This window comes from Galeopterus variegatus, unplaced genomic scaffold (assembly GCF_000696425.1).
Source record: "Galeopterus variegatus unplaced genomic scaffold, G_variegatus-3.0.2 Scaffold1656, whole genome shotgun sequence".
In the NCBI taxonomy this organism is placed as follows: Eukaryota; Metazoa; Chordata; class Mammalia; order Dermoptera; family Cynocephalidae; genus Galeopterus; species Galeopterus variegatus.
Window position 1 is genome coordinate 1 of NW_007727767.1, and position 26,359 is coordinate 26,359.

General features: G+C 44.6%; 1 protein-coding gene across 6 annotated transcripts in view; it reads left to right on the forward strand.

The window, feature by feature from the left end:
* The first annotated feature begins 1,722 nt into the window (after positions 1-1,722).
* SEZ6L (seizure related 6 homolog (mouse)-like) overlaps positions 1,723-26,359 on the forward strand; it is a 77,854-nt gene continuing 53,217 nt past the window's right edge. For all 6 annotated transcript variants that reach the window (XM_008578278.1, XM_008578282.1, XM_008578277.1 and 3 more), the window contains exons 1-5: positions 1,723-1,910; positions 7,560-7,725; positions 11,456-11,622; positions 12,518-12,712; positions 14,184-14,322. In XM_008578278.1, the coding sequence (XP_008576500.1) occupies positions 1,730-1,910; positions 7,560-7,725; positions 11,456-11,622; positions 12,518-12,712; positions 14,184-14,322 (848 nt within the window). In that variant the 5' untranslated portion in view covers positions 1,723-1,729. The remainder of the gene's footprint in view (positions 1,911-7,559; positions 7,726-11,455; positions 11,623-12,517; positions 12,713-14,183; positions 14,323-26,359) is intronic.

Here is a 26,359-nt window from a genome sequence, read left to right on the forward strand (position 1 = left end):
AATAATATCCCCTGATGGTTCTGATAATTACTGTAATTTTAGAGAACTGAGGAGCATAAGAAATATGTCAAGATATCCATTGGGATATGAAGGTATCTGTGGATTCTCTTAGAGACAAAGTCGCAGGTTCTACTACTATGTTAGAGTCTGTGGCCTACACTCCTGATTGAAGGTAATACTGCAGCTCAGTTAGAGGCGATGAAAATCAGCAAGCCACTCTCCGCCCTTCAAGTTCATGACCCCTGAATTCAGTACACGAATCCCCTGGGAGTTCATAAATTCCTGGCAGAGAACATGTACCGCAGATCCTTCTCTCTCTGTTCTTGCTCTACAATTTTTCTTTCTTTCCTTTTTGCCTGATTCTAGGTCTCCTCTCCTGTTTTCTGTTTTTTCCTCTCTTCTCTTTCCTTTCTCCTTCCTTCTCTTCATTTCCCTCTTTTCCTGCTTCCTTTATTTCTTCCTTTTCTCCCTCCATCCCCTCTTCCTTCTCTGTCTCTCCCAATTCCTCTTTTCCTTCCTTCTTCCCCCCCCCCACCTTGTCATCCCCTTTCCTCACCTCCTGGGCAGTTCCCATGGCCTCAGGTCTCCCTTCCCTTAGCCAGGAGCTCCCTGTGGACACCCACCAGCTGCCGGAATATCTGAATGGAAAGTGGATGCATCAGCTTCACTTCCAGATATTGGGAGTCATCCACGTTTATTTAAAATTGACCAGACATCTGGAAGAACAATTCACTTTTAACTTTTCCCTCAGACGTTTCTGACACAGGTAGATGACTGTATGTGGGAGTAGCCGCTTCATCCCAACTTCTCAATATTGAGACCACCCTTCGTTGCCGTTGTAAATTTAAAAACGAAAAAAAAAAGAAATCTTGCTGAGCCATAAGCTTGAATTTATTCCTCCTAAGTAGTTCTGGAAATACAGAAATTCTGTGCTGCAGAAGAGGTCAGATCATGGCTAGGGGTGTCGCTAGGATGAATTTGACATCCTCCTACAAAAGTTGAGGAGCTAACTGTGGCCACACACACCCTTTTACTAGCCCCAGCTAGTGAGCGCTAACTATGAACTAGAATTGCGCTGAGAAGGCTCTTTCTTGGCATTATCTCATTTAGTGCTTACCACCACCTGTGAGGTAGGGACAACTATCAATGCCACTAGAAAGATGAGGAAAGTAAAACTCAGGGCAATGGGTCATTGTTTCAAGGTTACATAGTTTCTAAGTGACAGAATAACAATGTAAACTCCCTTTGGTCTCTCTCCAAAGCCCAAGCCCTTAGCTCCCAGGCCAGTTGTTTTCAAGCTTTCATATCCTGGGGCCTTTCCTGAAGAGCTGATCCAAGAGTCTGCATTTTTAACAAACACCTAAGATGTGTGTGCAGGTGGGACTATCCTATCAAGAGAATCCTGCCCCTCCTATTCCCAAGGAGAAGCCTATTCTTTGTCCACATAGGGGGAGGCTCAAATGAGGTATGGGAACTCATTTTTCACCCCAAACCTGCTGTCCCTCATTAAGCAGGGTGGGGAGTTTTGAGCCCTTATAAAGTGCTAACTGGGCAGCTTCAGCATCATACGATCTGTGAGAGTCACAAAAATACTGTCCTCCAGTGCTGCGGAGTCCCCAGGGGCCTCATCTTTTCTCAGTACAAATTGGCTCCCAGGATGTGGGTCACATTCTTAGTCTCCCCCTCTGAGGGCTGACTGTGTCTGCCTTTGTATCTCTTCCCAGCCTTTATGCTGAGCTGCAACTTTCCCCGCCGTCCTGACTCTGGGGATGTCACAGTGATGGACCTGCACTCAGGTGGGGTGGCCCACTTCCACTGCCACCTGGGCTATGAGCTGCAGGGCGCCCAGACACTGACCTGCATCAATGCCTCCAAGCCCCACTGGAGCAGCCAGGAGCCCATCTGCTCAGGTATGCTCCAGCCTCAGCCAAACCAGACACCATGGTCTTACTAAGAGGGGAGAGATCAACCCCCAAGACATCAGGAGTGACCTCAGGAATTGGCTGTCAGCCCAGGGTAAGGGACTGCTCCAAATACAGATGACTGCCACCATTGAAATTTGTTTAAATTGGGGTAAAATACACATGACAAGAAATTTACCATCAGAGGCATTTAGTGCATTCACAATATTATGCAACCATCACCACTATCTAGTTCAATAACATCTTTATCACCCCAAACAGAAACCCTGTACCCATTAGCAGGCAGTCCCCATTCCCTCTCCCCCAATCCCCTAGCAACCACAAGTCTACTTTCTGTCTCTATGGATTCGCCTATTCTGGATATTTCACATAAAAGGAATCACACAATATGTGACTTTTATATATGGCTTATTTCACTTACCATAACATTTTCAAGGTTCATACATGTTGTATCATATATCAGTACTTCATTCCTTTTTATGGCTGAATAATATTCCATTGTATGGATATATCACATTTTGTTTATCCATTAATTCATTGGTGGACATTTGAGTTGTTTCCATTTTTTAGTTATTATAAATAATACTGCTATGAACATTTGTACATAAATTTTTGTGTGGACATGAGTTTTCATTTCTCTTAGGTATATGAGTATACCCAGGAGTAGAATTGCTGGGTCATATGATGATTTTGTGTTTAACTTTCTGAGGAGTCACCAAACTATTTTTCACAGCAGCTGCACCATTTTATTTTCCCACCAGCAGTGCACAATGACACCAATTTCTCCACATCCTTGCCAATACTTGCTATTTCCCATGTTGTTGTTTATTCTAGACATCCTAGTGATTATAAAGGTATCTCATTGTGGTTTTGATTTGCATTTCCCTGATGACTACTGATGTCAAACATTTTTTCATGAGCTTGTTGGCCATTTGTATATCTTCTTAGGAAATATTTCCATTCAAGTTCTTTGCCCTTTTAAAAATTGGGTTGTGTATCTCTTTATTGTTGGGTTGTAAGACTTCTATATATATTCTGGATACTAGACTCTTGTAAGATATACAATTTCCAAATGTTTTCTTTCATTCTGTGGGTTGTGTTTTCACTTCTTGATAGTGTTATTTAATGCAAAAAGTTTTTTTTTTAATTTTGATAAATTAACTTGTTTTTCTTTTGTTTCTTGATCTTTGGGTATGACTGCTGCCATTTTTTGAGCCCAGCCAATATGTGCTGAGCACTATGCTAAGGGCTGCAGTTAACCTTTCTAGCAATCCCATAGTGGTAATTATTATCCCCATTTTATAGATGAGGCTCATGGAGGTGAAGTCACTTACCCAAACTCACTAGATGGAAATTGTTGAAGGTAGCCTGCTATCACAGTCTGATGCCCTCCAGTAAAGAGAAGTGGGCCTCTGGGCCCACAGATAGAATGTGAGACTTCAAAGGCAGAAAGACTCCTAAGCCCACGTGGGTGGTTCTTTATCATTCAGATCCTTTCCTATCTACATGATCATTCAACAAATATCAAGTGCCCACTGTGTGTGGGTACTGCACTGCACCTCGTGCTAATGCTATTACAGGGACCCTGACCCACTCCCTGCCCTCAAGGAGTGTCTGCTCTAGTGCAGGATGCAGTGTATACATGAGCAACAGGTGAGCAAACATGATGGTAACAGATCGTGTTAAGTACTGGGAAAGATATTCACAAGGTGGAATGATGCAGAGTAAGTGGAGATAGACAAGATGTCAGTTATTGGGAGAGGTGTTGCAATGGAGGAGAGTATTCAGGGAGAAGATGTGATAGTGGACCTAGCCTTGGGGGGTAGGAGTGGATGCGAGAGGGGACGGGGAAAGATTCCCTGAGGACAAGACTCTTAAACCAGGATCTGGATGTTGACTAGGAGATCATTAGACTGAAGATAAAAGATGGAAAAGATTGTTCCAGGCAGAGGAACTAGCATATGTAAAGGTTCAGAGGTGGGAAGGAACTCAGTGAGTTTGAGGAAGTAAAAAAGGACTAATCTGACTAAAGTGCAGAGAAAACAGCAGTATAGGAGACTGGGGCAGTGGTCAGCAACCATATTTCTCAAGGTCTTCAGGCCATGAGAAGCTGTATGGATCTGGCAGGAAGTATCTACAAGGATTTAAGCATAGAAGAGATCGCTCTGGCTTCCATGTGGCAAACAGATTGTTGGGGGTGGTCAGAGTGGATCCGTGGAGACCAGTTAGCATCTAGTATTTCATAGGAGCTCAGGGAGGTAGGATTACCACTTCACAGATAAAGAGAATGAGGCTTAGGTAGAGAAAGTAACATGATTGAAATGGTGAGAGTGAGTCCAGAGCCCTTCTCTCCTGGGCTCAGTCCCTCACACTTTCATCACTCAAAGCATGGTCCTCAAACAGAAAGACGATTAGAAATGCTCAATCCTGGGCCACATGAAAGACCAACTGAATCAGAATCTTCATCTTAACATGCCTCTTGGGTGATTCATGTGCACATTATAGTTTGAGAAACATTGGGCTGTATCATACTGTTTCAGCACCAATGGGTGCAGCCTTGACCATCTTTAGCTATCAAGAGAGCAAAACCCTTTTATATTCCCATAAGTCCTGATGGTGGCCAAGAAGGTATCAGTTTTGCATAATAACTGGAGTACCTACCGTGTGCCAGTCTATGAGCCATGTACAGGAGAAAACTGGGAATAAGAAAACAATTCCTGCCCTCTAGGCATTCATAGTCAAGTGAAATCCAAAAAGCAAATGAGAGCTGATGATAAATTCTGGGATTTAATTGCTGCAGTACTGTTCCCCAAGGTCCTTCAGAATTTTTCTTTCTTTTTTTTAACAAAGAAAAAAAATCTAAATCATAGGGCAGTTGGTCTTCACGCTTCTCTCACATTAATTTTTATCTATGTGTGAAATCAGAGAAGAATTAAGCCTCAATTTGTGCTAAGAACGATGGATGGGGAGCCACGGCTGGCAAATTGAAACCAAACAGAGCCAGCAGTCGGCTTAATAAGGCAAAGAAGGAAGCAGAGAGGCAACAAATGTGTAGTAGCTCAAGGAGGACAGATGGCCAGAACTCCCCACCAGGGACAGTGTCCTTCATCTCTCAGCTCCTGAGCACAGTGCTATAATGCTGGCTACATTTTGAGTACCTACTCTATGCCAGGGATGGCACCAAGCTGTCTATGTACATCATTTCATTGATTTCTCACTACAATTCTATAAGGAGGGTGGAATTATTATCACCATTTTCCTAAACTGAAGGTGCAGAGAACTTAAGTGACTTGTCCTTGATCCTCAGCAGATCATGGCACAAGTGAGATTTGAACCTAGGGCTGGCTTACTTGAGAGGACAATCTCTCCTCTACAGCGCAGAATGGCAGCCTGGAGAGACAATGAATTCAGTGTTCTGTCCGTGGTTCTGAAAGAAGTACAGCGCTTCTTGGCAATGTCTTCACCGTAGAGTCCAGAACAGAGAGGGGAGCTATCCACGCTTCTCCTCTACTGCAAGCCCTATTCCCTACTTATTCATACAGCCATTCAACAAACATTCAATGAGTACCTGCCCTGTGTCTATCTTTGAGCTGGTGCTGGAGGTACACAAAGGAAAAAAATATTCATTTCATCCAATAAACATTTGTATAACACCCACTATTTACCATGCACCTTTCTGGATCATCAGAATATCATCATGAAAAACACATAGGCCAGAGTAGTGGTTTTAATAATAGATTCTGGAATGAGGCAGGTTGAGCTTGAGTCCCAACTACTCCACTTACTAGCTGTGTGTCCTTGAGCAAGTAGCTTAACACCTCTGAACTTTTTGTCCTCTTTTGCAAAATGCATAGTTTTTGTTTATTCCATAAATATTTACTGAGCACGTGCTACATACCAGGAACTCTTCTGTTTACTGGTGGTATGATAAAAAACAAATGTACAAAAAATAGTTCCAGCTCTTGTGGAACCTACATTTTACAGGGGGAGAAATACATAACAAAGCAAATAAACAAAGACATATATTCATTTTTAAATGGTGATCAGAGTGATGAAGAAAGATTGAGCAGAAAAACAAAATGAGACTGACGGGAGGCAATATTTGAGCAGAGACTTGTAGGAGATGAGAGAGGGAGCCGTGAGGATAACTTCATATTACCCACAAAGTTTACCCATTAGTCCTCTGTGAGGGGATTCCAAAGGGCCTGTCCAAATTTTGCTTCCTGTCCTTCTATTCCTCTGAAAATGGAGAAGGAACCAAGGGACTTGTGCTTGAGAAGGAAGATTTTTCAAACTTCTTTGATCTTCCTAAAAAAAAATAGAGATGGCTCCCAACACTTGAAACCCTGATCTTGGCACAGGGCTTTACCCAATCATGATCTTCAGATGTACCTCACATCCCTTCCTCCTGAACTGACTGCTTAGTTCTGGGAGAGGTGCCTGTTGCCCACCAGCTCTGCTTGGTTTTAGAAAATTCAGAATAGCTCTCTCAAGCAGTACATGAAACATCAATTTCCTAAGAACCAAATAACTCCTAAGAATAAGAATGCCTCCTAACTTGTGAACTGGAAAAAGTTATACAACTCTTTCTAGTGCACGAATCACATTTTAATATTTCTTTATTAGATTTTTATGATAAAAGTAATATATGATTCTGGTAAAAAGAAAACTTGTCAAGAAATGCAAAAACATATAAGATAGGAGCAAATCCCATTTCTTCTTATGGTCTCAATTGATCCTTGCAAATAGCTCATTGAAATAGGCATAGCAGACCATTTTCTAACATGCACTTTTTTTCACTTAAAATAGTGAGCATTTTCCTATATTCTTAAGTATGCTTTGAGAACACAGTCTTTAATAACTGCGTGGATGGAGTATATTTATTTTGTTAAACATCTCTGAGTGGACATTTGTGTTGTTTCTCATTTTCACTCTTAGAAACAAGGTAGCAGTGAATATCCTCATTCATAAATCTTTATGCAATTCTCCGAATTTTTTTCTTAGGATAAATTCTTAGAACCATAATTGCTAGGTCAAAGTGTTTGAGCACATTTTCTAGACTTTTCACTAAATTGCCTTCCTGAAAGTTCCTAACAATTTGTACTCTAACCAGTCATGGATGAGAGTAAACATTTCTGATCACGTTTACCATCTCCAAATTTTATTGCTGCCTTTTATTGTGATCAATTAGGTAGATGAAAATAGAATATAATTCAAATTTGCATTTCCTTTATTATTAGTGAAGCTGAATCTTTTAGTGCTTACTAAACACTAAAAATACATTTCTTCTTTTGTAATCTGCCTATTAATGTCCTTCTTGATTACCATTTTATAATTAAAAGTCTGAGCACAACCATCTCCGTAGAAGAGTTCTTAAATCACAGTCATTCTCTACCTTGAAACACATGTTGATGGTTCCAATCGTGAAGTGCGGTCTCCTATCAAACAGGATGACTCCCTCCCAGGAGGACGAGTCCCTTTTAAGCCTTCTCTCTCCCCACTTTGTTTCCTCTACCTCAGGTCTCTCCTGTTTCACTCTAGCTGAGAGGTGGGAGGGGGATCAGGGGAGCATACAACACTCACTTCCTCTCTCTGCTCTCCCCTCATTGCCTGCCCATTCCTACTTTCTGGACCCAGCCCCTTGTGGAGGGGCTGTGTACAACGCCACCATCGGCCGTGTCCTCTCCCCAAGTTACCCTGGAAATGCCAATGGGAGTCAATTCTGCGTGTGGACGATCGAAGCTCCAGAAGGCCAGAAGTTGCATCTGCACTTTGAGAGGCTGTTGCTGCATGAGAAGGACAGGTAAACTTCTGAAGGTCCCCACCCAGCTCCATTCTCTCTTAGAGTGTTAGAATGTGGCTAGGGTGGGGGTCTTGAAATGGCTGAAGCTTTGGCTCATGGAATTCAAGAAAGGAAGAACTGGGAAGGATGGCAAGGATCTCAGAGACCATCAAGTGCAATCTCTTTCTTTTACACAGAAACACATACAGAGGGAGAGGACTTGTCCCAGGTCACACAGCAGGGTAGCAGAAGAGGCGAGAAGGGAATACTGGTCCCCCACACTGTGCCACTTCATTCTTTCTTTTGCACATTACTTTTTGCACTTGAAAAAAAGAGGGATTATTTATTGAGCACCTGCTCTGGGTCCAGTCATGTATTAGGCTTTATGGAGAGCAGGAGAGAAGTAGAGAACACTGGTTTCTGGTATGATAGGAAGTTAGATGGAAAAATGAGTCTTATGCACATGAAATAACTAGTGGAGAAGTTACGAAGCAACATGTAAGTGAGAGCATGTCTGCAGACTCTGATATGCATAGAATCCAGAATCTCAAGTCTTTAATATTCTAAAAACTTACTCTAGAGTATTTTAGAAAACTAGGACTTTAGCTGCTTAGACTTGCTGTCTTAGGTTGGACTCCCTTGGAAACAGACATGGTGACAAGAATTTGAGGGAAAAATAGTTTATTTGGGAGCTGCTCCTAGTAAGCCATAATAGTAGGGCATGAGAAAGTGAGACAATATAGTACACACTAATAAGCAGGTGATTGCTGGGGAAGCTGGGATTCTGTCCACTGGGGACATCTGAGGCACTGTGAGCACACCTCAGAGCAATCCTCCTGGAGGAGAGAGGGAGCTGGGGTATTTCTCCACCAACCCCTATCATAGGTGAAGGATGCTCCTGGGCATGCCAACGCCTCAGCATTGCCTACCGCCCCTTGAGCTGGTTGAGCTGGCTGATTCTCAGAGACTTTGTGTAGGAAGGCAGCAGAAAGTGTGGGAGCAGTAAGTGCTAAGGGGATATGAGGGGCAGGACACTAGTAGCATTTACTACACTTCCAGGATGCCAGCACCTTAGAATTCTGGAGGCTTACAAACTTTGATCCTAGAATTTTAGTGTCCTGGCTTCTTTGATATTTTAAACCTAGACCCTTAACTCTTTAGGTTGGAAAGGACTCTCATAAATAAAATAATAGTAATAAAAACAGACAACTGAATAATTTGCCCATCTCTTGAGTCCACTTCCCTGCAAGCAGTCCAGCTTTATCCTGAACAACTTCATATCAATAAATCCCTGCTTTAAAGTGTAAAGTATAGAATAGGGGCTCCTGAACATGGCTTCTCAGTGGCATCAGAATAACCTAGGGACATCTTTAAAAATCAAATTCTCAATTCTTCCTCCTGGAAACTGCAGTTGGGAAACCAGGCATAGGAACCCTGGAAAGGACACTTTTTAAAACTTAGACCTCAGTTCAATGGTTCTGGAGATGAACCAAGTTTGTACCAGACCAAAAAAATGAGCAGAAAGAGAAAAAAAGTTAACCAAAGTGAGTATTTTCTGAAATTTATTGAAATCATGACAGATGGGCCAAACAGACACACTGCTCACTAGTAGCCTCTATGAGGCCCTGCAAAGATCATGAAAAGTATGAGTTGACAATCACCAGGGAAAACTAGTTCTCAAGTGTGTCTGTAAAGAAAGAAGTTTGTGGTATTTCATCAAGGTTAAAGGTCAATGCAAAAAAAAGGTGAAGATACTCACTGTGCTAAGAAGAAAAGACAAATTAATTTTATCTGTCCCATGCACTTTATTGAGGAGAAAATGTCTCAGATGCCACAATGTGTCAGCTTCAAGAGCTCAGAGCTAGGTAAGACTGCACATAAGAAATGGGACTTTGATCTAAACATTGGAAAGAGAATGGATAAAGGAACTCCAAAACAGTGGGAGGAGTGTTTCAAGCCTGGAGAATTTAGAGGGTAGGAGGTGCTGCTGCAAAGATTCCCATGGGAAGCAGGAGGAAATAAACCAGGAAAGGCAAATTGGGGTCATATCCCAAAGGGCTTTAAATGCCAGGCTACCTCTACAGGCAACAGAGAGACATGGGAGGATTTTTAGTAGAGAAGGAACATGAAGAAAGATTTTAAGATGATTCTTCTCCAAATGAAGCCTTTCTAAACTCCAGCTCCATGATATGCAGCATAAAAGGTGGGTTCTTTGATCAAACATGTTTAGGAGACACTGTATGCCCACTCTACCCCTGTCTTGGAAGGTCCTAACACACGTTAGCCAGAAAAGGTACTGACAAGTCCTGCAGGAAAAAAGTAAAGTTTCTGTTTTGTTTTGTTTAACCCAGCACTTCCCAAACCCATTTGACCTCAGACTATATAAGGATTTGAGATAAAATGTATTACTACTGAAGACATTTTCCTGAGAACATAGCCAGGAAATTGCTATTTTTAAAAGACTGACAGACTCTAGAGATTCTGAGATCTTGGAATTTTCCCCCAGAGCAACCCTCTTTGCCAAAGGCTTCTGTTCCTTAAAAGGGGAGTCCTGGATCACAGTCCCCAAGATACAGCAGAGTCAGCAGGGATCAGAAGACAGGGGAGGTGCCCCTCCCGACTCCTGGGATGGCCCCTGGCCTCACAGCCCCCCGCTTCATCTCAGCCACACTGGACACATGGCAAAATGAGCAAACTGTGGCTCCAAATGTATGCATCTTGGTGACATTAGAAATTCATCTGGGCAACATAAAATAAACCCTTTTTATGAGTCATAGTGAAAAATTCAAAGGGCTAAAAATGTGTGTCTATGACTCCATACAAGAAACTTCACTGATTTATGTACTGTTTTCTTCCCCACTTTTGCAAAATTTATTTTAAAATGCCAAGGTTAGCAAGGAGTCAGGTATAAAATGGCTTTAGTAAAACAATAAAAATGAACACCCAACATTTTGACTAGCACATTTTATTTTTCAGGGCACTTTATTTTGAAATATTCTCAAAGCCTACCTGTAAGATTGGTGGTGAAAGAATGATTGGAAAGATGTCATGATTCCTTCTCTCTCAGCTGGGGGGACTGAGAGCCAAAGTTGTGTTGAGACTTATGTAAACTCAGACAGGGGGGAACTGGGAACTGGAAATCAGGACTCATGACTCCTCACACAGTGCTCTTAGGAAATGAAGATCAGAGGCAGAGCCTGGTAAGAGCCAAATGCTTAGTAAGTATGACTTTCATACCTACTCTGGACTGGACACTTTATGTTCATGGTCTCTAATCCTCACACATTGATGTAGGTCTGATTGTACCCATTTTACAAGTAGGGAAACAGAGGCTCAGAGAGGTGAAGTGTTCCTGTCCAAAGTCACACAGCTCAGAAGTCACAGAGTCACGACTCAAACCTAGGTCTGCCTGACTATATATGCCACTGTTTCAGCAATGTTATTAGTCCATGAATCCCAATTTTTCAATTAATAATAATAATAAATGTCAATTAATAAGTATGGTTCATTACATCATACACATCACACAGCCTACAACCTTGGGATAAACCCATTAGGAATCTGCAACAAGCATTTAATCCCATTCTGGAGAAGAGGGAACAGCTTGTCTGAGCAAGTAAGAGGCAAAGTCAGGACTTGAGTCCAGGAATGAGACTCCAGAGGTAGCAGTCACTGCATTCCCCTCCCACGGATGTGTGTCCATGACTCAGGAAGATCTCTCAGTGTCCCTCCTCTCCTTCTCCACCACCAGGATGATGGTCCACAGCGGGCAGACCAACAAGTCCACTCTTCTCTATGACTCTCTTCAAACCGAGAGTGTCCCCTTCGAGGGCCTGCTGAGCGAAAGCAACACCATCCGCATCGAGTTCACATCTGACCAGGCCCGGGCAGCCTCAGCCTTCAACATCCGATTTGAGGGTGAGGGTCGCTGGGTCCTCTCCTCTTGAGGTTGTGACCTGGGAGCAGGGGAGTCATGAGGGACTGGAACAGTGTCCTGGGATGTAGAGATCTGGATTGCTGAAGATGGGAGAGAGCCAGTGGTCAGACTGACCCTTTATTTTCAAAGACAGACTCTTGGTCTGATTGTTAATGCCTACCACTTACTGAGCACTAACTGCGTGCTGCACGTGCGCCATCTGTTTGGTACTCCCCACACTGAGATGTTAGAACTGTTACTGTCTCCGATTGTAAAGGAGGGAACCGAGCTTTAGGGAACTTGGGTGACTTGCTACCAAGGCTACCACTTAGTAAGAATGGGTCTGACTTCTGTCCAGCCTGCATCAGGGCCCTTGAACTCAGCTCTACCCCACCCAGTGAGACCTCTTAGAGTCCAGCTACCTCTTCCTCCAAGAGGAATTAGCAAGGGCCTCTCCTGTTCAGACCCTGACACTTTAAGAAAGGCATTTCACCTACCTTGGGGGACTTTCTTTTCTGATGTTCCCAAGAAGGGTTGGTCCTTATTATAGACAAACATATGGTTTCCAGTGGCAGAAATGAGAACTCTGAAGTCATGGGACATGGGAAGGATACATAGGGGATATGGAAAAAAATTAAAACACAACAGCTCTGCAGAACTGAGAGGGTAGAGACTCTTATTCCCATTTTAGATATGAAAAAAGTGAGTCTCCAAGAAGTCAAGCAAATGACCCAAGGGTTCTCAGCAGGTCAGCTGCAACTGGAACATGTGGTCTGGTGCTCGTTTTCCTCAGAGATTTCCTAAGCAGCAAGAGGGGCCCCATGTTCTAAGACACAGCACTGTGGGGTGGCCTTTGACTCATCTGAGCTGCTGCCCCTCTTTTTACCCCCACCCCAGCCTTTGAAAAAGGCCACTGCTATGAGCCCTACATTCAGAATGGGAACTTCACCACATCCGACCCGACCTATAACATTGGGACCATAGTGGAATTCATCTGCGACCCTGGCCACTCCCTGGAGCAGGGCCCGGCCATCATCGAGTGCATCAATGTGCGGGACCCATACTGGAACGACACGGAGCCCCTGTGCAGAGGTGAGCGAGCCGTTGCCCTCTTCCCAGGGCCCCCCAGGGAACTCCACCCCTTCAGCTGAGAAGATCAAGGCCCCAACTTAGAGGAATGTCCCCAGTTTACACACCGATTTGAGGATTAGAACCCACTCCAGGGCTCACTATCCTTTGGATCAGTGTTGCTGATGGTCCTCGGGGAAATGACAAAATCACAAATTTTGAAAGGTGCCCCTTCCTCCAGGGTGAACAACTTGGTGAGCAGATCACTGCATGGATTGCAGCTCTTACATACTCTGCTATGCACCCTTGTGCAGTGCACAACCCACTCAACAATACATGTCAGCCCTGGCTCTCATTAATAATAATGATAATAATAGTTGTTAATACTTGTGAAATAATTATGTCACAGGCATTCTGCCAAGGACTGTATGTGCATGATCCAGTTTCATTCTCACCACAACTCTAGGTATTATTAGCCCCATGTACAGATGAGGAAACCAATGCTGTGAAGTGACATGTCTAAGAACACACTGAGGGTAATTGGCCGAGACAGAAATGGGACTCAGGTCTCTGTTCTCAGAGACTTAGGCTCTGAGCCCCTCTGGACAATGACGGCTGTGTAGAATCCTCACCTGCATGGGCTACCAATGGCCTGCCCTACTCATGCCCCCATATTTAAGGTCACCGAGCCACCCAAGCATGGATTTCCTGGTGGCATGTGGAGTAATGAAGGGTGTCCTCCCTCCTGGCAGCCGCTGCCTGGATGGTGGCTGGTGTGAAATCACAAGTTTGCCATGGTGAGGGATTGATCCCTGTATTAAATGTGCTGGTTTAACAGAGCGGAATTTATTGGTGCTTTGGCCTCTGCCATGTTGAGAACTTTCCAAAGCAGTAAACACAGAGTGGAATTTAAAGGGCACCAGCCACAGCCACATTTCTCCCTCCACTTCAGGGCCAAAGCCTTTCACAGCAATGTTAATTAAATTATTGAGCACCTGCCATGTGCCAGGCACAGTGCTGCATGTTTGACATTTATGAGCTCAATCGAGCCTCAAAGTAACCCAATGAGGCCAGCAGGGGTGTTACCCTCATTTTGTAGAGAAGGAAAGCTGAGGCTCCAAGAAGTTGCATACCTTGTCCCAGGGCCTGTTGGTGGGCTGGGAACCTGGGCCCACCTGACTTGAGTGTACCGTACCCTAGCCACTGCTCAATCTGCACGAGGGCAGAGCTGTTGAGGAGTCCTTCCGACATTTGAGCTTGTCCTTGGTCCTGAAAGAATTACAGCACCTATAGCCCAACTCTCACCAGCCCTCAGCTAAAGAGGAGACAGGTGGCAGCTCCCATGTCATCATTCCACACACGTGTACTGACTGCCTGAGGTGAGGGCACCTGTCCATGATACAGAGATCCACGTTTGTCTGACTTCATAGTCCACACTCTTAACTGCTATGCCATATTGGCTTTCTTACAAATAAAGTTTGTCTGTCTTTTACAGCCATGTGTGGTGGAGAACTTTCTGCTGTGGCTGGAGTGGTGCTGTCCCCAAATTGGCCAGAGCCCTATGTGGAAGGTGAAGATTGTATCTGGAAGATCCACGTGGGGGAAGAGAAACGGATCTTCTTAGATATCCAGTTGTGAGTGTTTTTGATGGGTAGCCCCACAATCCAACCGAATTTGGGAGATTGGGGAATAAATAGCTCCTGCTTTATTCTTTCAACTAGTAGTAATTAAGCACCTACTGTGTGGCAGGGGCTGAGCAAAGAACTGGAGTCCCTACAGTGAGACCAATAAAAATAACAGCTGCTGCAGCAGCAGCAGCACACACACACACACACACACTGAATCCCTGTCTTCAGAAAATTCAGTATACTAAAGAAACAGATATTAAATGAAGATGAGTACAAATAATTGCACAATGTAACTTTAGTAAGCAATGCAAGGAAAGATTTATAGTGCTATGAGGTTCTATAATGGGGATTTGATATAGATAGGAAGGTAGGAAGAGACTTCCCCAAGTATCTGATACTAACTCTCAGAACTAAAGGATAAATTGGAGTGATGCATCCAAAAGGAGCAGAATGTGCAAAGGCCCTGTGGCAAAAGCAAACGTGTCATTTTCAAAGGAATAAATGGCCAGTGTGGTCAGAGAAATGAGGGCACTGTACTACGTACTCAGTATACTACAGTGGTTTGTTTTCCTGTCTGTCTCTCTCTGCTAGACCAGAAGGTCCTCTCAGTCAGGGCCTGGTAGGGCTTACCTGTTTCCAGAATCTAACACAGAGCCTAACACATAGTAGGTGCTCAGTAAATAATCGCTGAATGAAAAAGTGTTTAATGAGTGGATTTACCTGGCTGTAGGGCTTTGATTTCTAAACTTGGTGGGGGTAACTATTAGATGCTCCACCCAGAACTTTCCTCCCTAACTCTCCAAAAGGGTGACACTCACAGGGATCAGGAAGACACCTGCTCTGGGTCAGATGTGCCAGTGATTGCTCTACATATTTACATCTTAGGTAATTCTCACAAATAACCCTTCCTGGAGGGCAATTGTCCCCATTTTCTGGATGAGGCAGCTGAGGCTCAGGGAGGCCACCCAGTTAGCAAGTAGCAAAGCTGAAATCCAGGCTGTTGTGGCTTCTCAGCCATGCTCTTCCAACTTCCTCATGTGAGATGGGGATGAGAAGGGGTCAGAGACAGGTGGCAGTGTCTGAAGAAAGCAGAAGAAAAGACTTCCCAGCAAACCCAGGTGGCTGAGGGGGCACAGGGTGGAGGAGGAGATGCCAAAATCCAGCAGGTTTGGAAACAGCACTCGAGCTGCCTGGCTCTGCAGAGGAGCTGTGCGAGAGAAGAGGGAAATCGTCTGCAAATTATTAGTGACTGCCTTTTGAGGCTACTCCTTAGGGGCAGCAGAACTATCCTCAGAAGATGTCCCAGGACCTCCTCCTGTGCCAGCTGAGTCAAAGACTTAACAGAGCTTGAACAGTTGCTCCTTGTGGACTTGGGGCCAGGCTGACCTAGGAAAGAATTCCACCTCCTTCACTTCCCAGCTGTGTGACCAGAAGCTACTTTCTAGGCCTCAGTTTTTCTCATCGGTACTGGGGAATTGGAACGTCGGTGCTTTGTGGCTACTGGAGGCTCATTGCCTCACTCACTCACTCCTCAATTAGAGCTCATCCTCTCCTCCACATTCCCTTCTGTCTGACTTCTAGAGCCTCGAATCAGATGCTCATTCATTCATTCATTCCAGACATAGTTGCTGACTGTCTACTATGAGCCAAGCACAATTTTAGGTGCTGGAAAGCTTCTGATCATTGTACCTTCAGCAGTAAAGTTTATATTAGATAAGAGTGGATTGGATTGTCTCTCTTAACTCTAGAAAAAAAAAAAAAAAAGTCTGCATGCCTACTGAACGCCAGCACCAGGCTAAGTGCTGGAGGTACAGTTGTGAGAAAAGCAGAACAGTCTCCACCCTCAGTGTCCAGTGTGTGAGGTGAACAAGAAACTGTATGAAACGTGATAGGAGATATGATGGGGGAGGACAGGCAGCAGAGGGAGCCTGAGTAAAGTCAGGGAGGGCCTCCAGGAGGAAGTGACTTTTCAGCTAGGATGAAAGAGAAGGTAGGCAGATGAAGAGGGCAAAGGAAGAGCATCCCTGACACCCTTGCAGACAGCATCTGCAAAGCCTGGAAATGAGAGAGTGTTGCCCACTTAGTAACTTAAGGCAAGTTTAATGTGGCTGGAGCATGGAGATGGGGTAGGGGTTACAGAGGAAAAGGATCAAAGGAAGGTTCTGGGGTCTTCATAGCTTCAGCTTCAAATAGAAAACTGCATCCTAAGGTTTCTCCCCCTAGGAAGCCTTCTGTGGCTCCCCACTACCTGCGTGATAAATATAAATTTACGGTCCCAGTTTATGAGCCCCTCCCCCCCGGGAGTTACTGGACACACCACTTCAATCTTCAGCCAAGAGAAGGTAAAATCATCCCCTGAGTTCTTGGCTTCTCTTGCAGGGATTCCACCCGCCCCAAGTCCCTCAAAATTGTCTGTGATTCCTCCCTTCTGCTTGGCTTGGCTGTCCTCTCCTCACAGAGAGCCTCCAGATGGGTGGTTTTACTTAAACAAGACCGCTGACATCTCCCTTTGGTGCCAGAGGCCTGGAGGAGGAAACAGGAAAATGTGAATCTTGCTTTCATCTTCTCTAGGCATCAAATATTCAGTTAACCTTCGGCTTCATACAGGACTTGGTTTTATTTCCACCAGTAAGCACAAGTGCAGCAGGGCGGCCCATCTGGGAACCTCAAGCAGTTAAAGCAGAAATCCTTCCCCAAAGCCAGGCCTTCAGCATTAGCCTCAGGAAGAGGACTCGCAGAGGGCAGACTTGCTCTCTTCTGATCATTTTGGCAACACTAGATTGAGCGTTGACTCGGAGGGAGGACCACTAGCTTCCTTCCTCCATGCCCTGAGCGTCCCTGAACTCATCACCTAGCCTCTCAGGACTTCAGATTCCTCCTGTGAAAAATGATGGGTTCCCTAGAACCAAGGGTGGATGCAAACTCAAACCCCTTCAGAGCCAGGCAAGTCACATAAATACAGGAATTGTGCTGGTGTGAGATCATTTGGGAGAGGGGGGGTCTGTGATGAACTGGAAAGTACATGCCCCACCTAAAATCATCTAAATTTGAGCTTTTACAATAATGCCCCCTTCAAAAAAATGTGTACTGCCTGGATTCAACCTGAGGGCCACCAGTTTGCAACCCTTGGTCTAGACAGTGACTAAGGCCCTTTCTCATTGCAACAATAAAGAAATTTACGCTACTGAGCACTTACTATTTGCAAGGTTCTTTACAAACATTAATTTTTATTTTTTATAAGTAAAAAATGAATTGTATTGTTTGCTCCTCAGAGTAATCCTATGAGCTGGTACAACTATTAATTATATCCAGCTCATATCCACTTGCTTCTCACCATTTTACTGGGAAGTCGAAGAGGCATCTCACATAAAATGTATCTAGAATTAAACTCCTGATTCTTCTTCCTAGACCTGTTTTACCCTATCTTTCCCATCTCAGTAAGGAGCCATTCTTCCTACCAACTGCTCAGGAAACAAACTCAAGCAAACAAACAAACAAAACCTTGGAGTTATTCTGGCCCAGTAGAGTGCTTATAAATGTTCAAACTCGCTTTCTTGGCAGGTGAGAGGAGGAGCCAGATCTGTAGCACTTGCCAATTTCCATGGTGTAAATACTCCCACCATGGCAATTTCAAGCTACTAACATAAGGACAACAGGCTCGCCAAATGCCTGGACATTTAACAATTGGCTCACACCAGCCAGTGTGAGCTGCCTGCAGCACACTCACTGTGAACTGGATTCTTCTCTCTCTCCTCAAAACTCTACAGGAGCTCCACAGTTTATTCAGAATTAAATCCAAAGTTTTTACAAAAGGCCCTATGTGATCTGGCCCTGGTCACTTCTCCTACATCACTTCAGTTCACTCTCCTGTTCGCTGTCTACATTTGACCACATCAGCCTCCTTGCTGATCCACACACATACCCCAGGGCCTTTGAACTTGCTATCTCCTCTCCCCACAGGATGTCCTGCCCCAGCTACCTGCATAGCTTACATCCTATCTCTCTGTCCTATTTCCTTGCTTCACTGTCCCCACAGCACTCACCACAACCCAACACACTGCACATTGTTTTATTTGTTGAAGTATTTCAACCCCAACCTCCTCCACCTAGAACATCACTTTTATGAAAACAGAAGGGTTTTTTTTTCTGTTTTATTCACTGCTATAACCTCAGCATATAATCCAGTGCCTGGCCCATAGTATGTGCTCAATAAATAAGAATCAATAAAATAAAAGTAATAGGGTCATATAGCCATGGAGTCTCAAAGCCAGAATTTGAACCCAAATTCATGTCCAGCTGGCTAGGATGCACAAGGAGGAAACAAAGGTCAGAAAAGTATGAGAAGACCCTCTGGAGACATGGCCTCCATTTGTCAATAAACCCATGTTTATTACATGACAAGAAACCTGGTTGATAAGAAGTAACATTTTGGCTAAAAATTATTAGTTAACAGTAGTGGAAGACCCCCCAAGAGAAGGTTTTATAGAGCTAGAGTATCAAAGGATTTGCCAACACAGACCTTAGAATCAGAATATCTAGGGTGGGAAGACTTCACAGTTCCCCAACTCAGTGATGCTCAAATCCACTGGAAGAGCTTAGGGACTAAGTGGGGTGGGATTTGGGGAGACCTTACTGTTTTTCTAGATAAGCTGGGCACCAAATGCTAAGCCAAGTTGAAGTTGCTGGTGGGACCATAGACAGGGCCAATGTGGAGGGCATTGTCTTCCCCGGGGCAGCTGCCACACCCTCCTCAGGGCCTTAGGACTTGAAGTGACATCAAAATCTATTTGGTCACAGTTTCAATCATCATGAGCATGTTGTGACAACTGTAATTTTGTCATTGAGCAAGTTCAATTGTATTCTACAGATATTTATTGAGCACCCCCTATGTAGCAGGTACTGTGGCTGGGATCCGGCGGTAAGCAAGACAGATGCAGCCCTGTCCTTGAGGGAGACACATTGTAAGCTGACAAGCAAGAGGAAATACAGGAGCCTAGGGGCCCAGAGGCTGGAAGGAGAGCTTGGCAGCGGACACAAAAGAAAAGTTTTCCTGAGAAAGTAATGTCTAAGTCAGTGGTTCTCAACTGGGGCGATTTTGCCACTGGGGTCACTTGCCAATGTCTGGAGGCATTTCTGGTTGTAACAGTTGGGGGATGGGGTAGAGGGTGCTCCTGGCATCTAGTGCGTAGAGGCCGGGAGTGCTACTAAGTGTCCTGTAGTGCACAGGACAGTCCCCACCACAAAGAATTAACTGACCCAAAGCTGAGAAACCCTAATCTGTGCTGAGATCTGAAGGACAGATAGAAGATGGGCAAAGATGAAGGGAAACAGTGTTCCAGCAAAAAGGAATAGCATGTTCTAAGGTCCATCCATAGGCAGGAAAGCACAGCTCTCTTCTTATTTGTTCATGATACTTAAGATTTGCTGAGCGCTTAGTATATCCCAGGCATCTTAACAACAAGCACGTGGAGTGGGTTCTGTTATCATCTCCATTTTACAGATGAGTAAATTGAGATTCAGAGAGGTGGAAGTGGGCTTATGACTGCACAGCTAGGAACTGGCAGAGCTTGGATTCCAACCCTGCTTGCCATGTCTCCAGGGCCCTGTGTGTCTGGAGCTCAGTGATGTTTCAGTGAAGTGGAGGGCCGGGCTATTATGGGATCCAGCAGGGCCTTGAAGGCTGCATTCCAGGCTCTGGGCTTCCCCCAGTTGGGCAGCAGGGGAAGGTTTTTAAGCACTTAAAGGGATTAAAGCCTTGCAGAAGAAAGCGGAGTCCTCCGGTTACCAGCCTGAGGCACTCTCCGGCAAACTCTGGCACACACTTGGCAGAGTGGCATCTGGACTCGGCACCTCCTCCCTCCCACAGAGGCAGTGAAAATAGCATCTCACCAGCCAGGGTTACGTGAGGCCCAAGAGCTGCTGGGTTTAATTTATCTTGCTTGGTTTCCGCTGACAGTTTTAGTAAACCAATTTGGGTTTGATAGTAAAAATAATTCCGTCCTTGGGGCCCCTCAGCACTTCTAAGCATTTGCAATTGTTGTTTATCATATCGGCGAGGGGGAAAGAGTTTGCACTGCAGACTGAGCTGGTAGGTGGCCCATGGTAGGTGCTGGGCAATGTTTTCTGAGTCATGAGGACAAAGGCCACATGTGCCGGGTGAGAGGGGACCTTTTTCCCCTCCCCCTCCACTGGGCAGGCTTGTTGATGGGTGGGCATAAGGATAATGGTTCTAATTAGTCACCATGTATTAAGGACCTACTGTGTGCTAGGCCTGAGTTGCATAGCTTACGCCCATGAGCAATAATGAATCTGAACATTATTATGTAGAGATAATAATTACATAAGTTAGAGCTAATGTGAGTAGAGATAATTACAGAAGGGTAATTACCCAAATTATAGATAATATATGCAGAGCACATCCCATGGTGTCTGGCACGTAGTTGGGACTTCATAAATGGAGACTAAAATTATGAAAAATCCTCTAAGAAGGCAGATATTATCATTAACACTTTATGGATTGGAAAATGACACACAGAGAGGTTAAGCAGCTTCCTCCAATTACTCAATAAAGGTTGAGTACACATGGTAGCCTCCATGTTTAGTAACTTGGACAGGCTTCTTGGGGACCAGCTATATGTCTCAGCAACAATGCAGGAAGGCTCCCAGGCATGCAGGAAGTCAAAGTTCAGGAAAGGAAGTAGGGTCAGAAACAGACAACCTGGAAAAATGTAAGCAAAGTGCTGTGGCTTGGGGGGTGGGGCAGGACACTGGATCTATCTCTGCAGATTGTGCAAATGTCACAGAGAATGACATCCAGGAAGAATCAAAGAGTGTAATGAAGGTAGGGCATTCCAGGAGGGGACCCGTGTGAGACAGTGACCATTAGTTATGCATGGAATGGATGCCCTGAATCACAGCATTCATTAGAGCTATCTGCCTCACATTGTTGATGTTCAAGGTGGGAAGGGGGTGAATAATCTTGAAATGAATCAGGAGCCCCCAGGCTAGACCTTCCTCACACCCCAAATGCCTCTTTAACCCATCATGTTCCTCCAAGTCTCATCAGGAATCTTCCTCTTGTCCTAAAACACAACTGAACATGAACCTTTTAAATCCCAGAAGAGTTCTTACATTGCATGCTCTCACACACTCTCTCTCTCTCAAAATAAAGCACAGAAAGGAGAATAAAGGAATTAAGCAGCTATAGAATGGAAGGCCTGGGAGGGGCCCAGAGATGGAAGGTAACTTGCCAAGCATCATGCAGCAAGTGAGAGTTAGGACCTGAAAAGCAACCTGGGTGTGGCTGCAAGAGCTCAGCACAAGGCCACAACCTTGAAGATGCCACATGGCTAAGGAGACACAGAATCTTCTAGAGTCAAAATGAGCTGCATTTAAATCCTGATCCTTCTGCTCAATAGCTCTGTGATCTTTGGCAGATTATTGAAAGTGATGATGCCTGCCTTACAGTGGGATATTTTGTTCTCTTTATCCCCCATGTCAAGCACACAGTTAAGTGCTCAATAAGCATCTCTTGAACACAACAGAGAGACAGTGAGTGTGTAAATTATTTAAATAACATAAAATTCCTGTAAGGTTTCTGGCATAAATTAGGCAAACAATAACCATAGTTAACACTATTTGTACCCCTGTAGAATGCTAGACCTTAATCTAAATACTTGGCATGCTTTATCTCATTGATGATGATAATCTAAGAAATCAATGTCTAACATTTATTGAGTGCTTACTATGTGCCAGTCACTAAGTGTTCTATGCATATTAAGTCATTTAACTCTCCTGTGTGATCCCAGTACCATATGTGATATCTATGTAATATCAGTATCACTACCCCTTTTTACAGGTGAGAAAAGTGAGACTGAGAATGACAAAGTTGCTTGCTCAAGGTCACATGGCTAAGAAGTGGTCAAGTCAGGACTTGAACCCAGGTCTCTGGGGCCAAAGCCAGTCTTACAACCACACAGTAAATGGTAGTAAGGTGCTCGACAAGAGAAAAAATCCTAGCCCATCTTACAGAAAAAGAAACTGAGGCTCAGAGAGTTGCACACCCCCTCCATTTCCTAGGCATCTAGTGCAAATATAAACATGAAAGTACTTCAAAGAGTTCATGGAAAGATTTATATTATCTTTCAATTCTATTTTTCCATGAACTTTTTGAAGTACTCTCATACATCTCTGGGGAAAAAAGTCACTACCAAGCTCCAGCTTGCCTTCCTTGGCTCCACTGTTGAGTCCAGCCCCATTATCTCTCCCTGTTTATGGGCCCCACACAGTTCTCTAACCAGGAGATAAAAGCACCTAATAACAAACCCCGATAACCATATGACTGATAGCTACAGAGTATTTCACTTCAGCTTCTGCCAACCTGCTCTGTGCTGTTAATTCCAAACTCTAAAAAATAAGTGGCTTGTCCAGAGACTCTTCAGTCTTTTGAAGTTCTGTTTGATACAGCTGCTTTGGGCTGCAGGAATTCCACCTGAGAGGCAGGCAAGGGAGAAGGGAGATTCAGGAGTTGAATGCAGCATTGACCCCAGGAGAACAGATTTCCAGGTATTAGCAAAAATCATGAGAGAAATGGCCACAATAAAAATAAACCTAGCTGGACCCAGATCTGCCAGCCCATTAACAAAAGGAGACAGAATTTCCCCAGAGCCAAAAGTTCTAAGGAATCAGAGAAGGAGCAGCAATGTTCATGAAGCCCGAATTCCATCGGGTTGCATATGAGGCAACTGAGGCCCAGAGATGGGAAGAGACTGCCCCAAGATCAGTCCATAATTGCTGCATAACACACTACCCCAAGCTCAGTGGCACAGAACAGCAAGGGTGTTGATCATTGCTCAGGAGTCTACAGGTCATCGTGGTTCTGGTCTCAGCTGGGCTCACTCATGTGTCTATGGGCAGCTACTGGTTGGGTAGGTGGCCCTGTAGATCTTGGTTGGTCTTTCTTATGTGTCTGGGGGTGGGTTGGCTGTCACACAGTCTAGGCAGCCGTAGACTGGGATGGCTTGTCTCTGCTCCATGAGTCTCTCATCCTCCAATTGCTAACTTGGGTTTGTTCCCATGGTGACAGGCCAGGGTTCCAAGAGAGTGAGCAGAAGCACTCAGAGTCTCTTGAGCCTAGACTATGAACTGGCACAGCATCATGTCTGAAATATCTATGGCAAGTCACAAAGCAAGGGCCAGCCAGACATATGGTGTGGATACAGAGAGGGACCATTCTTACACTCAAGCTACTACAGCCACAGAAGCGGGAGGATTAAAACTCAAGTCTCCTGGTTCCAGTCCAAATCTCCAAATGACATCACTATATACAATGATCCTATGAGGTGGGCATTATTATTCCTGCTTATAAATGAGGAGACTGAGGCTCAGATAAGTGAAGTGACTTGCCTAAGATCCCACAGCTAAGAAGAGAAAGAGAGAGACAAGATTTCCACATAGGGCTTAGTGCTTGACATTTAGAAGCCTTGGAAAATGCTTCTCTCTCTACACAATGATTTCAACATATGGGAGATACTCTGGAAAGATCCTGAGTTTCCTCAGGGAGAGGAAAGGGCTTTAGCCTCCCTTCCATGGCCCAATACACAGCCACACACATGCGCACGCACACACACACACAGAGGTTGATTCCCCTGAGCTGGGGGGTTGGGTGTGACAGTGAGGAATGAAGAGGACCCATCCAAAGGCACTGCCCAGGTATCCCGCCTGATCGATTATCTCCCCCTCCCTACAATTTGCAGAAGGTTGTGGTGGTAACCTAGAAACACAAGCATGAGGGATCCTCCCCCAACACATGCCCTTTTTCTGCTCCTCAGCCAAGCCACACTCTTCTCAGCCTTGGTGATTGCAAGAGCAGCCATGGGAGGGGACCTGCTCCCTGTCTGAGCAGGGACATTGCCTTACTGGTGCACCCCTACAAGCTCAAGACATTCACATGCAATTAGGCTTGACATCTTAGGGAGCTGTGACTGCTTGGTTTATGGGTCCCTGACATGCACTGGCCTCGTGCACTTACTATTCAGCACGTGTTTATTGCAGGCCTATTATGTATCTGGTATTGTATTTGCTTATCAGAAGAATGGAGATAATAATTATAAATCACATGGATTACTATGTGCTAAAATGCTAGTGTGCCCTGCTATGTGCCAAACTGTTCTGAGGACATTGCCTCTATCAACTTATTTAATTCCCAGAACAACCTGAGATTCACACTATTTGTTCCCCAGGTTACAGATGAGGATGGTGATCCTCAGAGGGGTTGAATGGCTCGCCAGTTGGACATGGGACTGCCAGGGTTCTGACCTGACTGTCTGACACTGAACCCAGGCCCCTTGTCACCCCCCATCCCTGCATCATAAAGTAGAACCAGCAACCAGCCTCCCCTGAGAGTTGTGAACAGGCAAGCAGCATGGTCAGACCTGCAGTTTAGACAGCACATGCTCACAAGAAGGTGGAGGGGGAGTGAGGGGTCAGAAAGCAAGGCAGGGGGCAGAGGGACTCAGCAGGGACCCTGACTGGCCTGGGGAAGCCCTTGGATGCCCCTCTGGTAACTTCCAAGTAGAACTCCGGCAAGTCCTGAGGTTTCAAAGGATTTGTTTTTTCCTAGAGGAGAGTTCCCACGCAGAGTGGTGCTCGACAGCTGGGGGGGCAGACCTCTGGGTGGGGTTTATGGGAGTGTCTCGGCAGCTCAGATGAGCCACACCAAGCTGTAAAAAGGTGATGCCTTCAAGAATATATGGCATGACAGGGATGTGGGATGATGGGAAACAGGCCAGCCGCTGCAGCTTCTGCTGGGAAAAGCTCTGGAACATCTTCTTCCAGCAATGCAGAGCCCTGGGCCCACCTCCCCACACACCACACACATACACACACACACCACAACACACACCGCACCACATACACACACGCCACACTCATACATGCATACCACATACAGCACACCACAACACACACCACACACCACTATATAACAAGAGTACACACCACACACATACACACCGCTGCACACCACACCACACACATACCACACACACACCCACCACACCATACCACATACACACACACACACCTCACATGACACACCACACACCACTATACAACATGAACATACACACAACACACACACAAACACACCATACCACACACCACATGACACACCACACACCACTAAAAAACATGAGCACACACCACACCACATACGCACACATACATAACCCATGCCACAACACACAATACACACCACACACACACACACACCACATATAACACACCACACCACACGCACACAGGTCCTAGAATGTAAAAGAACATAGGTCGCACCCACTAATTTTATAAATTTGGGGAATCTCATATCCAGAAAGAGGAAAAGACGTGGGCATCACACACAGGAAATTTATGAAAGGGCCATAGATTCCATCTGTGGTCACCCTGAGGTCTGGAAAACCCAGGCTTAACCAACCTATTTCCAAATCCTTGTATTCCTTTTTCAAATTTTTTTATTATTAGCATATTCATTATTACAAATCATAATTTTTCTTTATGCCCTTTACCCAACCTATCACTCTCCAATCCCCTTCCTCCCTTCCCCCATCTCTAGTATCCAGAAGGGTCAAACTCACATGAAGAAGTTTGAGGAAACCTAATAAATTTAATTTGCTTTAATTTTTTTCTTTAAGTATACACAAGAGTAATTATTTTAAAAATCTATATCTACATAAATATTATAAAATTTTCAATACAAATAAAATTAAAAGTTTTAATTTCAAGAAAAATAAATAAATCCTTGTATTTCCAAATCGATTCCTTAATTGCTGTTGAATAAAGGACTGAGGAAACATAAGGCATAGCATTCTCAGTAGAGGAACAGTGTGAAGTGGTTTAGCCATGGCCATCATTAATTAATTATTTTATTTATTTATTATTTATTTATTTATTTTGCAATCTGTGGATTTTCATCTGGGGAAACAGAGGTCTGGGCTGGGGAAGTGACTTGTCCACAGTCAGAGATCAGAGGGAGTGCCTCTCACTA